The 18,647-nt window shown below is 47.3% G+C and overlaps 1 protein-coding gene across 1 annotated transcript in view; it reads right to left on the bottom strand.

Moving 5' to 3' along the window:
- itpr2 (inositol 1,4,5-trisphosphate receptor, type 2) overlaps nt 1–18,316 on the bottom strand; it is an 81,291-nt gene extending 62,975 nt beyond the window's left edge. The window contains exons 1-9 of the mRNA XM_056599035.1: nt 17,937–18,316; nt 14,125–14,195; nt 13,420–13,538; nt 13,235–13,321; nt 11,112–11,270; nt 3,400–3,498; nt 2,453–2,536; nt 1,434–1,580; nt 444–539 (exon numbers count right to left, since the gene is read on the bottom strand). Of these exons, the coding sequence (XP_056455010.1) occupies nt 444–539; nt 1,434–1,580; nt 2,453–2,536; nt 3,400–3,498; nt 11,112–11,270; nt 13,235–13,321; nt 13,420–13,538; nt 14,125–14,195; nt 17,937–18,040 (966 nt within the window). The 5' untranslated portion in view covers nt 18,041–18,316. The remainder of the gene's footprint in view (nt 1–443; nt 540–1,433; nt 1,581–2,452; nt 2,537–3,399; nt 3,499–11,111; nt 11,271–13,234; nt 13,322–13,419; nt 13,539–14,124; nt 14,196–17,936) is intronic.
- Between the last annotated feature and the right edge of the window lie 331 nt (nt 18,317–18,647).

The following is an 18,647-nucleotide window of genomic DNA, read 5'->3' as shown; positions in this document are numbered from 1 at the left end:
TGTCTGTGTGTGTGGATGTGTGGGTGGATGTCTGTGTGTGTGGATGTGTGGGTGGATGTGTGGGTGGATGTCTGTGTATGTGTGTGTGGATGTGTTTGTGTGGATGTGTTGGTGTGTGGGTGGATGGTGTGTGGCTGTTTGCGGAGCTACGTGGCGCTCATTCTGGATAGCCGTTGATTTGTTGAATTCCAGCTAAAAACACTTGACTTTACTTCCTATTTAAAATAATTTAAAATAAATAAAAAGAGATCTACACATTAAACTGAACATTTGTTTTAAAATAACTCATCAAATCAATGTCAGGATTGAAATAATACCACATATTTAACAAACTTAGCCGCCACTCCTTGGACCATAAACACAAATACAAAAGAAGGTGTGTTCTGTGGACTACACATACACACACAAAAACACACCTATAAACACACACAAACACTCATTACCTCAGCAGCAAGGTAGTTCCCTGTTGCCAAGTGTTTAAAACGGAAGAGGCTGTTCCACTGTCCAGCTCCTCCACGACACGGGTCATAATGCACTACCTGTAGGGAGGAACAGAGAGATAATGCACTACCTGTAGGGAGGAACAGAGAGATAATGCCCTACCTTATGGGACCAACAGAGGGATAATGCCCTACCTTATGGGACCAACAGGGTGATAATGAACTACCTTATGGGACCAACAGAGTGATAATGAACTACCTTATGGGACCAACAGAGTGATAATGCCCTACCTTATGGGACCAACAGAGTGATAATGCCCTACCTTATGGGACCAACAGGGTGATAATGCCCTACCTTATGGGACCAACAGAGTGATAATGAACTACCTTATGGGACCAACAGAGGTGATAATGCCCTACCTTATGGGACCAACAGAGTGATAATGAACTACCTTATGGGACCAACAGAGTGATAATGAACTACCTTATGGGACCAACAGAGGGATAATGCCCTACCTTATGGGACCAACAGAGGGATAAAGAACTACCTTATGGGAGGAACAGGGTGATATGAAACACAGGCTTGGAAGAAACAGGGGTCTTAATGTACAGGAATGTCTGATGCCTCATTCTGCACACACTACACTAGCGTCACTATCAGCAGACTAGTAAGAATCCAAGATAGCTAGAAGTATGGAAAGGGAAAGGATGATGTTATTTTACATTTAATACAACAGGGCAATCTAAGTCAATAGTATTAAGACAACATTTAAAACAACTATGCATTAATTTCCCAATTTGACCCCCATACACGATTACCAAATACTTGTTCGATAAACATTGTTAAACAGAACTATTCTTTTGTTGATGAAGACATTGAGAGGCGTTTGGTGAGGCGGTGGTGTAGTGGGGTCTGAGGGGTGTTGGGTGTAGCGTTGGTTTAGTGTCTGAGAGGTGTTGGGTGTAGCCTGGGTGTAGTGTTGGTCTGGGTACCTCTATCTCCCAGAGGGCTTTGGAGCTGGTGGCAGAGGTGGCGGACTGACGCAGGGTGGTGCGAAGAAAGACGTGCTGCTTCTTCTTGTACTCGTCTCCCGTGAGGAACTTCTCCTGCTCGGCGTGGAACAGCCTCACCACGTCTCCCTGAGACCACAGCACGACTCATCAACGTGTTCAATGCCTGCTCTGATGTGTGATGTGGAGCAGCAGCCGTTTAGAGCACACTTTACTGAGTGGGACCATAGTGGGGAGGATTTAGAGATATAGACATAGTGGTGAACTTCAGAAAGCTCTGGGATAAAATGTATTTACTGGAACTGCACAATCACAAAATGAAATAAAAAAGATACAGATAACCAACGTTATGCCTCTGTATCCTATGGCTACTTTGCATTCTCTTAAGTGGTTGAATTAGGTTGTGCGGCACTTGAAGGTTTTTTAATTGTATGCTTTGATTGTTCTCAGCCTCTTTAGACTGTGATATGACCTATATTTACGTTTACGTGTTCATGTTTATGATTTAAGAATGCTTAGCTAGAAGAATCTAAGTCCGAACCAGGGGGAGTATTCGTGCCCACCGAGAAGGCCCCTCAATAAGTGTGTGAACCATTTTGTTTGCGCAAAAACTTTATTCCTGCATCAGTGCGATGTCAGACTGTGCAGTGGGTGGGGCTAAAGTGCAGAAGTCCCGCCTCCCGGCTACCCGCAATGTTTACTACTTCTCGGGGTTGAATTTGCTGACACAGACGCAAAGCGTTCGACCAATCGCAACAGAAAAGGTGTGCTGACCAATCACAGTAGACTGCTACTCGGGAGGGGGGCCTTACAGGGACATGAGACAAGACAGCTGATTTGGTTTTGCAGAAATTAATGATGTGAGAATAATAAGGGGTATTTTTAACATACAGGCATGTTACCCTATTCTAGTAGTACCCCCAAATGCAATTAGTAACCCTAAAAAAGCATGATATGGGATCTTTAATAACATGAAGATGGCAGGGCGCAGTACCACTTACCCCCTTCAGCACGTCCTCTCTGTAATCGCTGAACTTCATGAACAAGGCCACCTTCCAGCTGGTGTTGCAGTTGACGGCATTAACCTAGGGGACACACGCAGAGGACACAATGAAGAGAAAACAGGGATTATTATGGGCTGGATCTTGGATTCTCAACTGGTTGGACGCGACCCTTAGTGGGTCAGAAGGGCTTAAAGTGAGGGTCAGACCATATGCCAAGCCTCAATTCAAATTGTTGTTTCAATGCTTACCGTTTCATTGAGCTGAGAACCTCTTGGTGCAGCTCTTTGTTTGCTTGATGTTTTTAACAGTACATTAAGGCATTGTTGATTAATGCAATATTGGTAAAATAATATCTATATTTTTGGCCTGGGACTTAGTGACCAATGACACACAGGGGGCCTGAACCAGTTGAGAACCGCTGAACTAAGGAAGAGCAGGATCTGGTCGTTTACAAGACTAAAAAGAATGGGTTACGAGTTATGTTTTGAAAATTAATTTTGATTGGAATAATGATAAATGATGAGGAAAATAAGCCATTAACAATATAAAACAATGAGGTTGTCATGACAGTGAAAGATTAGAGACAACTATTTAAGTCTGGCGCCAAAGCTTAGAGCGGTAATGTGGAGGATCTTCATGTGAATCTGTTTAGACACTACCTAAGGCCACATGAGGTAACATGGTGACGAGCCTATGGCCCGTGATGAAAGCCCTGTCGTATGCTGATGTTACCAAGTGGGTGACGCCAGCTTCACCCATGAGCTCTATGGGAACAACTATTGCCTATCGCCAAAGAGAACCACACAAAATCTTTAAATACCGCAACATTTTATAAATGCATCCATCTTATTAGTAAAGAAATTATGCATTATATGTTTTCCAGCCCTGTCTTTGTCGACAATGCTGGTTCAGGTATTGTGTGTTGATAGCCGGTGCAGGCCTACCTCCTTGTAGCCAGTGTTGTCCAGCAGCTCGATGTTGCTGGCGTGGAGGGGTTGTCCTGCGTTAACGGGCATCAACACCACCTTGTCTCCAACCACCACCTGCCCTCAAAGCACAGAACCTTTTACACCCATGAAAAGGAACTGGACATCATTGCAACACTTTGAACTCACGACAATGTGCCCATGCAAGGAGATCAATCTACCTTATGCATACTACCAACAACACAACAAACTGCATCCCTCAGTGCTTCACTCAGTGCCTTGGTGCGAGGACCTGTTGGAACACCCCAAGGTGTTCCAACACCTCAAGGTGTTCCAACAGGTCTGTTAGTACAACGTGAGTCAACGCCAAGACAGGACCAGCCAGTGGTGTTGCTGCATCGCAGCTTCTTCCTTCTTCTGTCCACCAATCGGAATACTCTTTCGTCAATTCATATAGCATCCATGCAGCCACAAACAAGCATAGCGCAGCTCTAAATGTTGAGCCAATCCATTCCACACTATAGTAAATGTGATGAAAACTTAGCTAGAAGGAATTACAGTTAATGGTTCTCACGAAAGCCTAAACAACTGCATGCAACAAAAAAACATGCTTTCAAAATTCTAATGCCTATGTCAGAGAAAACACAAAAAACACATGCACACACAAGAGCAATACCTTCATTAAAAGGAAGCTAAAGCAAAAGAGAAGGACAAAAATCACAAATGTTAATAGGGCAGGAAAAACTAAACTAAACTGTGCTGTATGTATAAACCAAAACACTTTATTTCCATCGGTGGAGGAGGGGATTAAACATTGGTTCCAGATTAAAAGTTATTTCTTGTCGGACACTTACAGACGGCAAATATTTGATTTAATAGAGCATTATCATAGGAAGACAGGCATGGTCTTGGGGAGACAATTGGGGAACAGGATTCCTACACGGAAGATTACCAACTGTGGTCCGAAGACTCACAGCCAACCTCTAAAGCCTCAACTAGAGTAACATCTCCCAGGTCTATTTTGTAACTGGGTTGAAACAATGAATTAAAAAAGGTAGAACCAATCTAAAGTCTTCAGGGTGTTTATAACGGGGTGGTTTATATAACGGGAACAATCACAAGAAATGTTTGCTTGTAAAAACTCCTGTACCAACCATGTCTTTGTAAGCCTGAACAAGCCCAATCTCAAAAGCTCATGTTCTATTTCATTCCTACTGACCGCCAGAGGCGGTGCTTTAGCACTGGGTGTTCCATCTCGCGCATGCGCAGGTCGAGTAATTATACCAAAAAAGTCACCTGTGACACCTGGGTGACCCGAGAAAGTCTATATATTCCGGAGTCACCCGAGGTTCTGTTCCTTCTATTTTCTCACGGTAGCGTACTAGCAGGACACACAAACATTGTTTGTTGTGAGAGATACCATATTAGCTTGTCGCAAGTAGCCTTGAAACCCAAGGGTTGGTGCCTCGATTTAAATTCGTCCACCAAGGGCTGCGACTTGCAATTTGTTTGATTTCGGCAGGGGTGAGTAAAGTGTGTAGGCTACGCGTAGTCGACTATCCGTCGGCTAGCGCAGCAGCTGATTTCACCTTTCTACTCTTTGCTTTAATTTGCTTAGAGCATTAATTGGCGGCTAGTTTTTCAGTCGCTGTGTTATTCTTTCGGTCTCGCACCGTTTCTCGGGTGCGTTCGCCTAAGCCCGGTTGCTCATTTGTATGCGCCAGTGCGCGGCTTGGGGTCCAAGCCGCCGTCACTGTATTTATTTAGCCAGTTGCGCTCTTTGATTAATCGCCAGTGAGTGGCTTGGGTTTCCAAAAGCCGTCACTGTATTTTCCTGGCGCCGTCACTCTATTGTCGGGCGCAATATTGCTCGGGTGCTCTCGCCTGTAGCTTGATTGCCTAGCCTGCGCTGATTGCTCTCCGGTGGGCTGCTTGGATTACCAAGGCTCGCCGTCACTGTGTTGTTGCCGGGGTGTCGCGTCATTGCTCGGGTGCTCTCGCCTAAAGCTCGATTGCCTAGCCTGTGTTAATTTGCTCTCCAGTGGGCTGCTTGGGTTTCCAAGGCTTGCCGTCACTGTTATTGTCGGGGTGTCGCGTCGCTCGGGTGCTCTCGCCTGTAGCTTGCCGTCACTGTTATTGTCGGGGTGTCGCGTCGTTGCTCGGGTGCTCTCGCCTGAAGCTCGATTGCCTTGCCTACTGATTAATTTGCTTGCAATTAATTTGCCGACATGCTCAGCGCCCATAGTTGTGTCGCCTGCATGGCCTCCCTGCAGGCGGAGGATGGCCATGACCAGTGCCCTGCGTGTCTCGGGGTTGAACACCTCAGGGAAGCAGTGTCAGATAACCCGTGCATGAACTGTAGTTTCATGCCTCATGCACTGAGGCTAGCTAGGTTGGCTGAGGTGGAGGGCAGACCAGGGTTGCCCCCTTCGGGTCTTGGTCCTAGTGGCACCAGACGCCGTGCCTCGGCAGCTGGGGGACCCCCCGGGAAGTCCCGTAAGGTCGAAAACTTGGGGAACCAAGTGGATAAGCTCTCGGATGAGGTTGCTCAGATTAAAGCCCTCCTACAGAACCTCCAACCAGCTCAGGGTGTACCAGCCGCGGCCCCTGCGGCTGCGCAACCCACTTATACAGAGGATGACATGCTGTCTACAGCTGCGTCCTGTAGCCTCTTTGCAGAGGAGGAAGAGCAAGCGGCCCTTGCCTCTCAGGCGTTCTCTCAAGGGTCTCTGGGCGGCTCGGCTAGAGGGTCAGTGTCCGGCTGTGACACTGTTAGACCAGCCGTGCGAATGGCCCTGGCAAGACTGGGGTTGGATGAAGCTCCTGTTTCATCTGCACCTGTGAACGCCTTTTTTCCACAGGCCGCTCAACCTTCCGTTTTCTCCTTGCCCCCCTCTGAGCCATACATCGCAGAGCTTCATAGATGCTGGCCAGATTCAAGGGCTCTCTCCCATCACACTAGTGATAGCAGAGGTCTGGCAACTATGGCCAATGCCGATTCTTATGGCTTGGACCGGTTAGCTCCGATTGAGCCTGCTATAGCGTCCCTGGTTGTCTCCCCGGACGAGGCTCTGAGAACCGATGCGCGCTGCCCTCGGCCCCAGTGCCGGATTACAGATGAACTCCTTACCAGGAGTTACAACATTGCTGCCCGTGTGGGACGTCTTGGGAATTCGCTTTCTCACATCGTTCTGGCGCTGTCTCAAACTATACGTGGGTCAGGTGCTGATCCTTCAGCACAGACCCTCAGTGATGCTTCACTGCAAACTTTTGCTTACATGACTAGGGAGCTAGGCAGGTTAATGTCAACTGTTACATTAGCGCGCCGCCAGGTTTGGCTGGCGCAGTCACCACTTTCGGAGGTGTGTCGACGGACCCTCCGTTCTCTTCCAGTGGTCCCAGGCCAGACATTTGGGCCAGCTGCTCTTCAGGCCCTGGAGCGAAGTGTACAGGTTTGCCAGGCTAGCCAGCAGTTTGCTAGCTTACGGCGTGCACCTCTGCCTCATTCTAGGCCGGGGGCCTCTGCGGTACCCCGTGCCTATAGCCCGTGCCTAACCACGTTCAGGTGGACAATCGAGGGGCCAGCACTTCTCAGCACGGGCTGACCAGCGCCGTAGCTCTGCGCCACGGGTGGCATTTCAGGCGCCAAGAGGTTCGGCGCCCAGTCGCCGCCCCCCCAGGGCCCCTAGGGGCAGGGGGGGTAGGTACTGAAGTCCAAGGGCCGGTCGTCGGACGCTTTTCTCAGCAGCACTTGAGCTACTGGCAAGAGCAGACCACAGACCCTTGGATAGTGTCCACGCTATCCAACGGGTACACACTACAATTCCGACGCCGGCCCCCAACTTTCAGCGGGATCAGGGTTACCGTGGTCACCAATCCCGACAGATCCCTGGTCCTGAGACAGGAAGTAGCCACCCTCTTTGGGAAGGGTGCTATCGAAGTAGTAGAACCACAAGAACAGCTCTATGGGTTCTACTCAACCTACTTTCTGGTACCGAAGAAGGATGGCGGGTTTCGCCCCATTCTGGACTTGAGAGGGCTGAATCAGTTCCTCAAGGTTCTTCCCTTCCACATGCTGCGTGTTACGGACGTCCTCCAGGCTATCGCTCAGGGGGACTGGTTCGTATCAATAGACCTGAAAGACGCTTACTTTCACGTCCCTATTACCCAACGTCACAGGCGGTTCCTCCGCTTTGCTTTTCTGGGCAAGGTGTACCAGTTCAGGGTTCTTCCGTTCGGGCTGTCTCTGGCCCCGCGTATATTTACACGGTGTGTAGCAGCAGCCCTGTCACCATTACAGGCCACAGGTATGGCGATACTGCCATACCTGGACGACTGGTTAGTCATTTCCCCAACTCGGGAGCAGGCGGTCAGGGACACAGCCATGCTCCTCAGCCATGTGGACCGGCTTGGCCTTATGGTCAACTTTACCAAGAGCAACCTTACAGCATGTCGGGTTGTGAGCTATCTGGGGCAGGTGCTCGACTCGGTGGCCATGCGAGCCTGCCTCTCTCCAAAGCGCGTAGCTACCATTCTGCAGCTGCTACAGCACTTCAGGCGGGGGAAGTTGCTGGAATACAGCCTCTTCCTTCGACTGATAGGTATGCTGACCTCAGCATCCATGGTGGTCCCACTAGGCCTTCTGGAATTGCATCCCCTTCAGATATGGGTGAATGGTCTCCACTTGGACCCCAAGTGGCAGAGACACATGATGGTCAGGGTGTCTGGGCGGTGCCTTCGGGCCCTCAGACCCTGGAGAGAGAGGGCATACCTGATTGCGGGGTCGCCCTTAGGGAGGATAGCTTCCCGGCGGGAGGTTGTGGAGACGGACGCCTCCCTTTCCGGCTGGGGTGCAGTATGGCAGTGCAGGACTGTCGGAGGCCAGTGGGATGCCCAGCAGAGAGTGGAGCATATAAATGTGCTGGAACTCCTTGCGGTGTTCTTAGCTCTCAGGCACTTCCTTCCAGTTCTGAGGGACCGACATGTTCTTGTCCGGACAGACAACACCTCCACAGTCTACCACGTCAACCATCAGGGGGGCACCAGATCGAGGCAGAGCCTGCGGGTCACGCAAAGGCTCCTTCCGTGGGCGTTCCCCCATTTTCTAAGCCTGAGGGCTGTCCATGTTCCAGGTGTCCGGAACACAGCGGCAGACCTTCTCTCTCGCCAAGGGCCACCCCCCGGAGAGTGGAGACCCCATCCGGAGGTGGTGGGGATGATTTGGGACAGGAATGGCAGGGCAGTGGCGGATCTCTTTGCTTCCGAAGAGACCACCCACTGTCCCCTTTGGTTCTCCTTGACGGAGAGAACCAGTCCCCTAGGGCAGGACGCTCTGGCTCATGCTTGGCCAGACAGCCTGCTTTATGCATTTCCCCCAATTCTGCATTTCCCCCAATATGGAGCCACCAGAAGTAGGCTGTCACAGCCTACTTCTGGTGGCTCCATATTGGCCAGGAAGGCCATGGTTCCCACTGTTACTGAAACTCCTCAACGGAGAGCCTTGGTGCCTCCCAGAGAGACAGGACCGTCTCAGGTAGGCGGACGCATATGGCACACGAATCCGGGCCGCCTGCGGCTGTGCGTGTGGCCCCTGAGAGCCAGGACCCACTACTGACGTCTTGCGACCAGTCAGTGGTCTGTACTATTTTTAGTTCAAGGGCACCCTCCACTCGGTTGCTCTATGCAAACAGGTGGAAGTTGTTTTCACAGTGGTGCGTGGCGCGGGGCGAAGTCCCGGAGACTTGCTCAGTGGTAGTGATACTACACTTTCTGCAGTCTGTGTTGGACAACAGAAGAGCTGCGTCTACCCTGCGTGTTTATATGGCCGCGATCTCAGCCACACACGCAAGGGTGGATAACCAGACGGTAGGGTCCCACTACCTAATCAGGCAGTTTCTGAAGGGAGCCCAGAGGCTTCAACCGCCGTGATCCCTGAGGGCACCATCATGGGACCTGCAAGTACCTCTGAGGTCCTTATGTCTACCCCCATTTGAGCCACTAAGTCAGGCAGACCTGACGCGGCTGTCCATGAAGACGGCATTTCTCCTTGCCATTGCAACTGCAAAACGGGTCGGTGAACTCCATGCCTTGTCAGTGAGCCAGGCGTGTTTGCGCTGGCACGCAGATGGGTCAGGAGTGGTGCTCTGGCCGAACCCATCCTTCCTACCCAAACGATTGTCTCCCCATCATGTAAACCAGTCAATCGAGTTGGCTGCTTTCAATCCCCCAGGCTCTCCAGGGGGTGCAGAAAGAGTGTCAGACCTGTTGTGCCCGGTGCGGGCGCTTAGGGCATATGTTGAAGCGACAACCAGCTTGCGTAAGACGGATAACCTCTTTGTCTGTTACGGGGGCTGCAGGAAGGGGGCTGCCCTGTCGAAACAGAGACTCTCCCACTGGGTTGTGGATGTGGTCTTGAATGCCTATAGGGCACAGGGGCTCCCTGTGCCCTTGGCCGTTAAGTGCCACTCTACCAGGAGTATGGCTACATCATGGGCTGCCTTGAAGGGGGTTCCACTTCAGGACATTTGCTCCGCGGCTACATGGTCCTCATCATGTACGTTTGCCCGATACTACAGGGTTAATGTCGCTGCTCCTCATCCTGTGGCGACGGCTGTCTTGTAGACGGTTTCGAGCCCTTGATTGGTGAGCACTCTTCGTGACCTTTTTGGTATTAGTCATCCAGTGCTAAAGCACCGCCTCTGGCGGTCAGTAGGAATGAAATAGAACGATAGTTACGTATGTAACTACGGTTCTATGAATTCCGGATGACCGCCAGAGTTCTCTGTCACTCAGACTTCTCAGATTCCGCGAGAAGATCCAGTTGGAACAGAACCTCGGGTGACTCCGGAATATATAGACTTTCTCGGGTCACCCAGGTGTCACAGGTGACTTTTTTGGTATAATTACTCGACCTGCGCATGCGCGAGATGGAACATCCAGTGCTAAAGCACCGCCTCTGGCGGTCATCCGGAATTCATAGAACCGTAGTTACATACGTAACTATCGTTCCATTTGCTCTGCAGATAAGGTCTGGCTCCCCTCCCATACAAAAACATGACTGCCCGGTATGAGAAAGGCCGACCAATCACAACCGTTTATCTGAAAGGAGGCTGGATGAAAACGATGACGTGTAGGAGCGCAGTTAGAGGCATTTCCACAACAAAGATGGCTTCTGCTGATGCAGAATGTTTGGTTTATTCCGCTATCGAGACAGTGTTCAACGAACTGGATGGTATATTTTCACTAAAAGAAGACCATACAACCACACTTAAAGCTTAGCTTCGTGGCTCAGTGCTACGTCACCAGTACCCTTGCTCTGATTGGTTGTATGCCTATTCAATGGCCTCCAGAGGCATTGTGGTCTGCGCCCCTTGGTGATGCCCCTTGGAAATCTAAGGCCAACTGAACGGTTCAGACTGACTGCAGTCTGCGATCCGTATCCGATGCTAAGCTACATCTTTGTAGTCCTGGGTTAAAGATACGAGGCCAGAAATCCTTTATGTCCCTAGTCTTGCTGACTGGGCCACATTCAATTAAAAATAATCCAATCATTGAATATGTGTGTATATTATTATTATTATTATGATGTTGTAGTAGTAGTAGCATTTTACCACCAGTGTCCAACCTTTATGGCTCCAGAAAATCCAAAAAATACCTGTGTCCCAGAGCCCGTCCCGATTGAGTGTACGTTCCTCGCAGTGATGGTCACCCCTGGGACCCCCGGTACCTACGTTGTCGCCCTCGCTGCGGAGCTTCCAGAAGGGCTGGATGTAGAACCAGGAGCCCTCGTTGCCCGCCGGGTCCAGGGACACCCGCATGGCGTTCTTCTCCAGCAGCGCCGGGAGCCGCTTGTTCACCGTCAGGTACTTGTTGGACTTGATGTGCAGCAGCTGAAAAACACCAGTTACCTTAAAATGACAACATCAGGAACCTTACAATACCAGTTACAACACCAGTAACCTCAAAATACCAGTTACAACACAAGTAACCTTAAAATACCAGTTACAACACCAGGAACCAGTGACCATACAATACAACCCCAGGGATAGGCCTTAAAATACCACTTACAACCCCAGGAACCTTACAATACCAGTTACAACACCAGGAACCAATGACCAAACAATATCAGTTACAACACCAGGGACCTTACAATACCAGTTACAACACCAGGAACCTTTCAATACCAGTTACAAAACCAGTGACCTTAAAATACACCAGGAAGCAGTGACCATACAATACCAGTTACAATACCAGGGACCTTACAATACCAGTTACAACCCAAGGAACCTTACAATACCAGTTACAACACCAGGGACCTTACAATACCAGTTACAACACCAGGCACCAGTGACCTTTCAATACCAGTTACAACACCAGGGACCTTACAATACCAGTTACAAAACCAGGGACCTTACAATACCAGTTACAACACCAGGAACCAGTGACCTTTCAATACCAGTAACAACACCAGGGTCCTTACAATACCAGTTACAACCCCAGGAACCTTACAATACCAGTTACAACACCAGGAACCAATGACCATACAATACCAGTTACAACACCAGGGACCTTACAATGCCAGTCACAACACCAGGGACCTTGCAATACCAGTTACAACACCAGGAACCAGTGACCTTTCAATACCAGTTACAACACCAGTGACCTTTCAATACCAGTTACAACACCAGTGACCGTTCAATACCAGTTACAACACCATTGACCTTACAATGCCAGTCACAACACCAGGGACCTTGAAATACCAGTTACAACACCAGGAACCAGTGACCTTTCAATACCAATTACAACCGCAGGGACCAGTGACCATACAAAAATCTCTACTTCCAATACCAGTTCACTTCCAATAGCAGGGACCAGTTCACTTCCAATAGCAGGGACCAGTTCACTTTAAATACCAGGGACCAGTTCACTTCCAATAGCAGGGAAAGTTCACTTTCAATATCAGGGACCAGTACACTTTAAATACCAGGTACCAGTTAATTTCCAATACCAGGGACCAGTTCACTTTAAATACCAGGTACCAGTATACTTTAAATACCAGAGACCAGTTCACTTCCAATACAAGGGACCAGTTCACTTTAAATACCAGGTACCAGTTCACTTTAAATACCAGGTACCAGTTCACTTTAAATACCAGGGACCAGTTCCCTTTAAATACCAGGGACCAGCTCACTTTAATCAGTCCAAGGTTGGTTGTTTTTTCAAGGTTTTATTTATCCAAGAGATATATGTAGAATGTCTTATAAAAGGGTTTTATCAACGCTGTACACTTGAACATCATACCATCAAGTACTTTGTGGTGTAACGATGGAACTGATAACACTCTTTATGACAACACATCAGAGTTAGACATTCTGAGCATCAGATGTCACCAGCTACTGACCGGATTGGATACTGTTCACTGTATCACTGTGCATTTGAGGTACTTCCATGCAAAATATTGACATACAAGGCATCTTTCCTACAAAAGCCTTGTGCGTCATATATGTATTAATATACCTTTCATAGGGAATATTCTTGGATATCAATAACATACTTCACTCTTGTGGAATTAATATCATTATTATGGTGGTGTTTTGCCTTGTGATTGAAATGTTTACACCTCCTTCATGTATTCTGCCGACCGTAGACAGCCTAATGTACTGTAACTCCATACATAAGAAAGTATACGTTGTTTAAAGGCAGGTAGTGTTTCTTTTAAATGTACAGCAGTACTACATCTAGATGTCAAGCTTTGGCTTTGAGAGACACAACCTTGGTCAACAGAAACAAAAAAGGAGTAGAAGTGGAGGAGGTGACATGTTTGAGATAATAGTACCTGAACCTGAACAAGTACCTGAACAACACTACTGTATTTAACCACTTCCCCCAGGAGCTTCTTGTTCTCCGAATCGTTCTGCTTCTGCTCCAACTCTGCTGCATGCTGGGTAATGGAACAACATTATTTTTTCATATGAACATAGAAGAACACTTCTTGTATTGAAGGTGTAATCATGAAGTGTTTTCAGGGCGGTGGGACACCTGTAGCTTCTTGAAGAGCTCTCCCTGTGTGTTGGTGTTCCCTTGCTTCCCCTGCTTGGCCTTCCAGAACTGCTTCTGGGCCGAGTACCTGTTCATGGGACACACCTTGAAGAGGCAGTCTGGGGAGAGAAGGCTGTGTGTCATTGGCTGTGTCAACGTGGAGACCTCAGAGCCACAAAGGGCTTCACATGAATCATAAAGGAAAGCAACAAAGACAAGTATGAAACGGTAACAAGAAACCACCCATAAACTACCTTAGGAAAATTAAAGTGATCATACATATCATCATAATTTATTAATGACATCTTTATTATAGTGTATAGAGTCGTTTTCTTTGGTTTAAAACGTTGTAACATGCCTTATATGTCCATCAACATAATAATCAATGCATTTCGCTTTTACTAAAATAAAACAGGAGGAATATCCTGTGATTTTTCCAGACTCCCCAAAACTCTATGAACGTTCCTCTCTGATGAGTCTGGGGGCGGGGGGGTGCAGCATACGAGGAGGACATATATGAAAGAGTTCCTAGAAGGACTAGAAGGTTACACACAAGAAAGGAACCTCACTTTGGTAGAACATAGGTCACCATTGGACACAAAAAGTGTCCAATGGTGACCTATGGCGGAGTGTGTATACAGTATACTCCTTCCATTGGAGTGTGTATACAATAATTTGAGTAAGAGGCCGCACATGCAAGCACACCTCTGAATTTCTTGGGTGGGTTGGCCAGGTCTCCGGCCTCTGGTTGGACCACACAACGGTCGTCCACCAACCTGGAGAGAAGAAAAACATTTAGAATACTTCACCTCCCATTTCAACACACACACACACACACACACACACACACACACACACACACACACACACACACACACACACACACACACACACACACACACACACACACACACACACACACACACACACACACACACACACTTTATATGTCTGGTTTGACAGGGATACGGTGAAACTGGGTCATTTCTGTTGAACATGAATACATTTCTCTGAACTGGAGACTTGGCTCAATACCAACAAAAAAGATATTCTTTCAAATTTAAATATAAAAAAAAGAGAAAACTATGGCCAGTGATGTACAACACCAGACTTGGTACAAAACATTGTCCCCATCCCTTATAAATAAAGGGCTCTTAGACCTCCAGGCCCCCTCTGTTGGCCTGGAGGCCTTGGGGAGGTGGTCTCTCATGGGGAGGAGTTCTCTCTGCTTTTTGGAGGATATCAACGAGACACCCAGGCATATGCGTCGATTTCCATGCTAGATATATCTTCAGATTTATTTTTTTCAAGCGATCTATTGAACCTACCCCTCCAGGTTCAATAGATCAACATATATTTACATTTTTTCTTCAAGTGATATATTCAACCTTCCCATGAAGCTTATATAGCAGTGAGCATTAGAAGGGTTTAACCTCTGAGTGGTACGTGGATCTGAGACGGGAAGCCTTGTCACTACAGGAAGACATGGGAGCTTCTGTGTGTACATGATAACTACACACTGGCATCTGCTTGATAAGGTTTCCACCACTCTGGCCTTTTGGACTGTCCCTCAAGGAGCCAGGAACCAGAGAGAATTCACAAGGTACACGTCTATTGTACACTTTATGTTAGCCATGGATGTGATCCAGCTATGTTAAATAGTAAAGACGTAAACCTTAAGGTTCTGCGCCAACTGAAAGCCTCATGGTGACTGTTCGGAAGTCGTGTATCGAAAAGGTTCTCATAGCCGTGTAGTACTAGAGTATGCTTTGCACATGCCTCCTGAAACCACCGAAACAAACATCTAAAACAGTAGAAGATGGGAGGCATATTATGGTTTTGTTAGCCGTTCTTATGAGTTCTTTGGTATTAAAATCAATCTCAATCTCTCAGTCGTGTTTTTCATGAACAAGAACCACACAGGTACTTTCACAGAGACAAGCTTAACTCTTTACTATCTGACAATTGGCAATTGTCAGCTGTGTCACAAAGAAACCATTACACCCAGTGTTGGAGCACAGCAGCGGGACATGCATAGGCCATTCCATTCATTAGGCAAAAAACAAGGAGGTGACTCATCACACAATTTCCCCAATTCATACACAGCTGGAAGGCGTCAGAATGCTTCTCGCTTCCTTGTGTGCCATGACGCCCGCAGGACCTTAGACCACTCACGGGCTGAGAAACCTATCAGTCAGCAACACTAGGATCCAATAGGAAGTACCACTGAGTGTGAAACTCCTAAACAGGAAGGCTAACAGGAAAGGCAGGTAGAAGTCATTAGAGCTCATAAATAATTAACCACAAATTCTCACATCCCAGCCAAGACGGAGAAAAGAGAAAAAAATAACAGAAACTATCTTGGTTTGTTTTCACCTGCCAACCAGCAGCCCTCAAACAGGAACAGAGTTAAACATAAACTAGCAGCAAGTCATTACCCAACAAAACACTGTGAGAAGGTTAAATATAGATATGAGGCATTTGTCAATGGATCAAAACCAATCATAGTTTTGAAATGCTTGACTTACTTTCATGTTTGGAGGATGTCAAGGCTATCAATCAGTCTATCAATATTAATATATATTTGGGGACGAGACAATAGTGTCTATGAATAGATATTTCCCTCTAGTCTCCCAAGCGCTAATTACTTAGGGCAGTATTTTACGTCATTCTCACACACAACCACAGTACGAACATAGCACCATTACGTGGTGGGGGTCCGAAAAGGCCCCCCTCCTCCCTGGATATAGTGTTGAGCTCCAGCTGATCGGTGGCTTCCAATACACAGTACAACCGACCTGTGGACCAGCAAATACTAATGGATTGGCTGCACTGTTACATTTGTCAAATTTGAAAAATAGTGTTGTTTACTTTTATAATTTATTTTGTTTCATTATGTGTGAACGTTTCATCTCTATGTAGTTGAAAGGATTATAAAAGGTAGTCCGGAAGCATGTTATTAATTTGTGTAGACATTATTTCCATAGAATTGTAAACCCATCATTCCCCATTCGCATGTCCACATCAAAAACACAAATCACAAAAACAAAAGATATAATATCAGCATATCCTGACCAGACCAGACCTTGGGTGTCTTGAAAGGCGCCTCTAAATTAAATGTATTATTATTATTATTATTATTATAAGGAGCGTGTTTGTCCCCTTAGAAAAGCAAACCTGAAGTGTTCACAGCTCAAGACGTGCAGATTTGGAATTATCCTAAGCAAACATGGGCTTTGTGCAGTGTGTGTGCAGCCGAGGTTGCATTACACTGTGCTGATAGAAGCTTAAAAAGGGTAGTATGTTGTCTCTGGGTGCTAAATACTATCTGTTCTCTGCCAGGGTTTGTGAGCCCTTGTAGGCTTTAGCGACCAGTCGGCCACGTTAAAGGTTCCTTTAAAGTTCTACATATCAAACATCATCAGCTCACCAGTGGCTGATGATACGATAAGAAAGCCATCCATGGAGCTGCCCACATGCAGCGAGGTGCTATGCACTTAGCATTTTAAAACCTGTGTGGCCTCTCTGGCCTCAAAACATTGGCATCAGCCCTGTGTTGCAATCCTGTTGTATTTTCCACAGAACAGGTCCGGCAGTTCATGTCTACTCATGCTACTACTAGAGCAGACAACTATGACAGGACTGGCATAGGGTCGAGCAGTTTGAATAAAAGCCAACAAGATCTCCAGCTCTCTGGAGGACCAGTGGGCAGGGCACCAGGACCTTGTTCCACCTTGGACCTGGTTCCACCTTGCACTGTCTGAGGCCACAGAACCGTTTTGAAGGGAGAACTGAGAAGACAGGTCACCTTGGCCGTTTCTGATTAACTTAGCTTAGTTAGTGAATGTTAAAAAAGGGATAACACACCTTGTGTTTAAAGGCTTCGATTTTGCATAAAGGATTTAACTTAACGACATGTAATGACCTACTTTCTCTGAGTGATCTCATATGATAAACAATAAACCAACATGTACATATTCATATCTACGATTAGAATTCACGTGAAGTGAGTGTTTGTAATTTTATATTGAAAGTGGAATAAAAAATAAGTAAAAGGTTTTTAACAGGCTATTGATAATGACTCCTCCTGTGGGCAGCAGATGACCTTTCTTCCAATTAGAAGACGAGCTGAAGAGTTGTCAAACACCACTTAACTTTACTCTCCGGGTGGCAGTCATAAGTGACTTAAACCCCAAATGATTTGCATTCCTGCGTCATTTGCATCCCAGTGTAACCCCAGAGCACTTCCTAACAGTTACCAGTGGAACTGCTGAGCATTAACCGTTTGGTAGAAGGTCTTGACAGGGCCTTGCCAGAACCTCTCTGAGCAGTTCCCCCTTGAGCAAACTACGACAGGCCATATATCTATTATTATAATAATATTATACTATACTATGGCGGGTGTATGTATATATATATACATACACCCGCCAGTATAGTAGGCCTATAATAATATGAAATAGTCCGCCGATAAAGCAGCCCACCTCTCGGTGTAAAGTGGTCGCTGAAGGACCTACCCCAGAGTGCTGATGAAGCCATGCACCGAGCCCTCGGCGTACAGAGACACGATGTCTCCGATGTGGAGGAAGCTGGACCTGTGTTCCGACATGGCACAGTTCATTTAAGACTTTCCATTTAACTGGGCAGTCCAGATTTTGGTGAGGCAGCCCACGAGTTAAACCGTCTCCAGTTTGGTAATCCTCCTTCTAAAACGGATTTTGACAGTATATCCCGCATGCATACATGGAGACCCGACCCGTCCTGCTCCCGGACGGCGGTGTGGAGGACAACACAAAGGGGGGTGTAGTTTGGTCAGAACGCGTTGTTTTGGACTGGTTCTACTTCGTGTTCTACTCGCAGCTCTTCCTGTATGTCGGGGGGAGGAGACTGGCTGTCAGACTTCACGACACGGTCACACTCAGTCACTCAGGAAGCTTATTTACTTTATTCTGCATTCAACTACTTTTGTGGATAACCTTTATAACTTCAGCGAATTGTGTGTGTGTGTGTGTGTGTGTGTGTGTGTGTGTGTGTGTGTGTGTGTGTGTGTGTGTGTGTGTGTGTGTGTGTGTGTTGGGGGGGCACTAACCGGAGTAGTGCATGACAGGATGTAGGATCTAGTAAATGGGTCTAATAACCAAATATGGAAACCCACTCGGCACCATGTTACTGGTGTCTGTGATCTAACAGCGACACCATCTCAACACGTTAAAGATCACGACGATCTG

Source organism: Gadus chalcogrammus, chromosome 9 (assembly GCF_026213295.1).
Source record: "Gadus chalcogrammus isolate NIFS_2021 chromosome 9, NIFS_Gcha_1.0, whole genome shotgun sequence".
Lineage (NCBI taxonomy): Eukaryota > Metazoa > Chordata > Actinopteri > Gadiformes > Gadidae > Gadus > Gadus chalcogrammus.
Note: the sequence above shows the minus strand (reverse complement) of the source record. Positions and strands in the feature narration are given on the sequence as shown.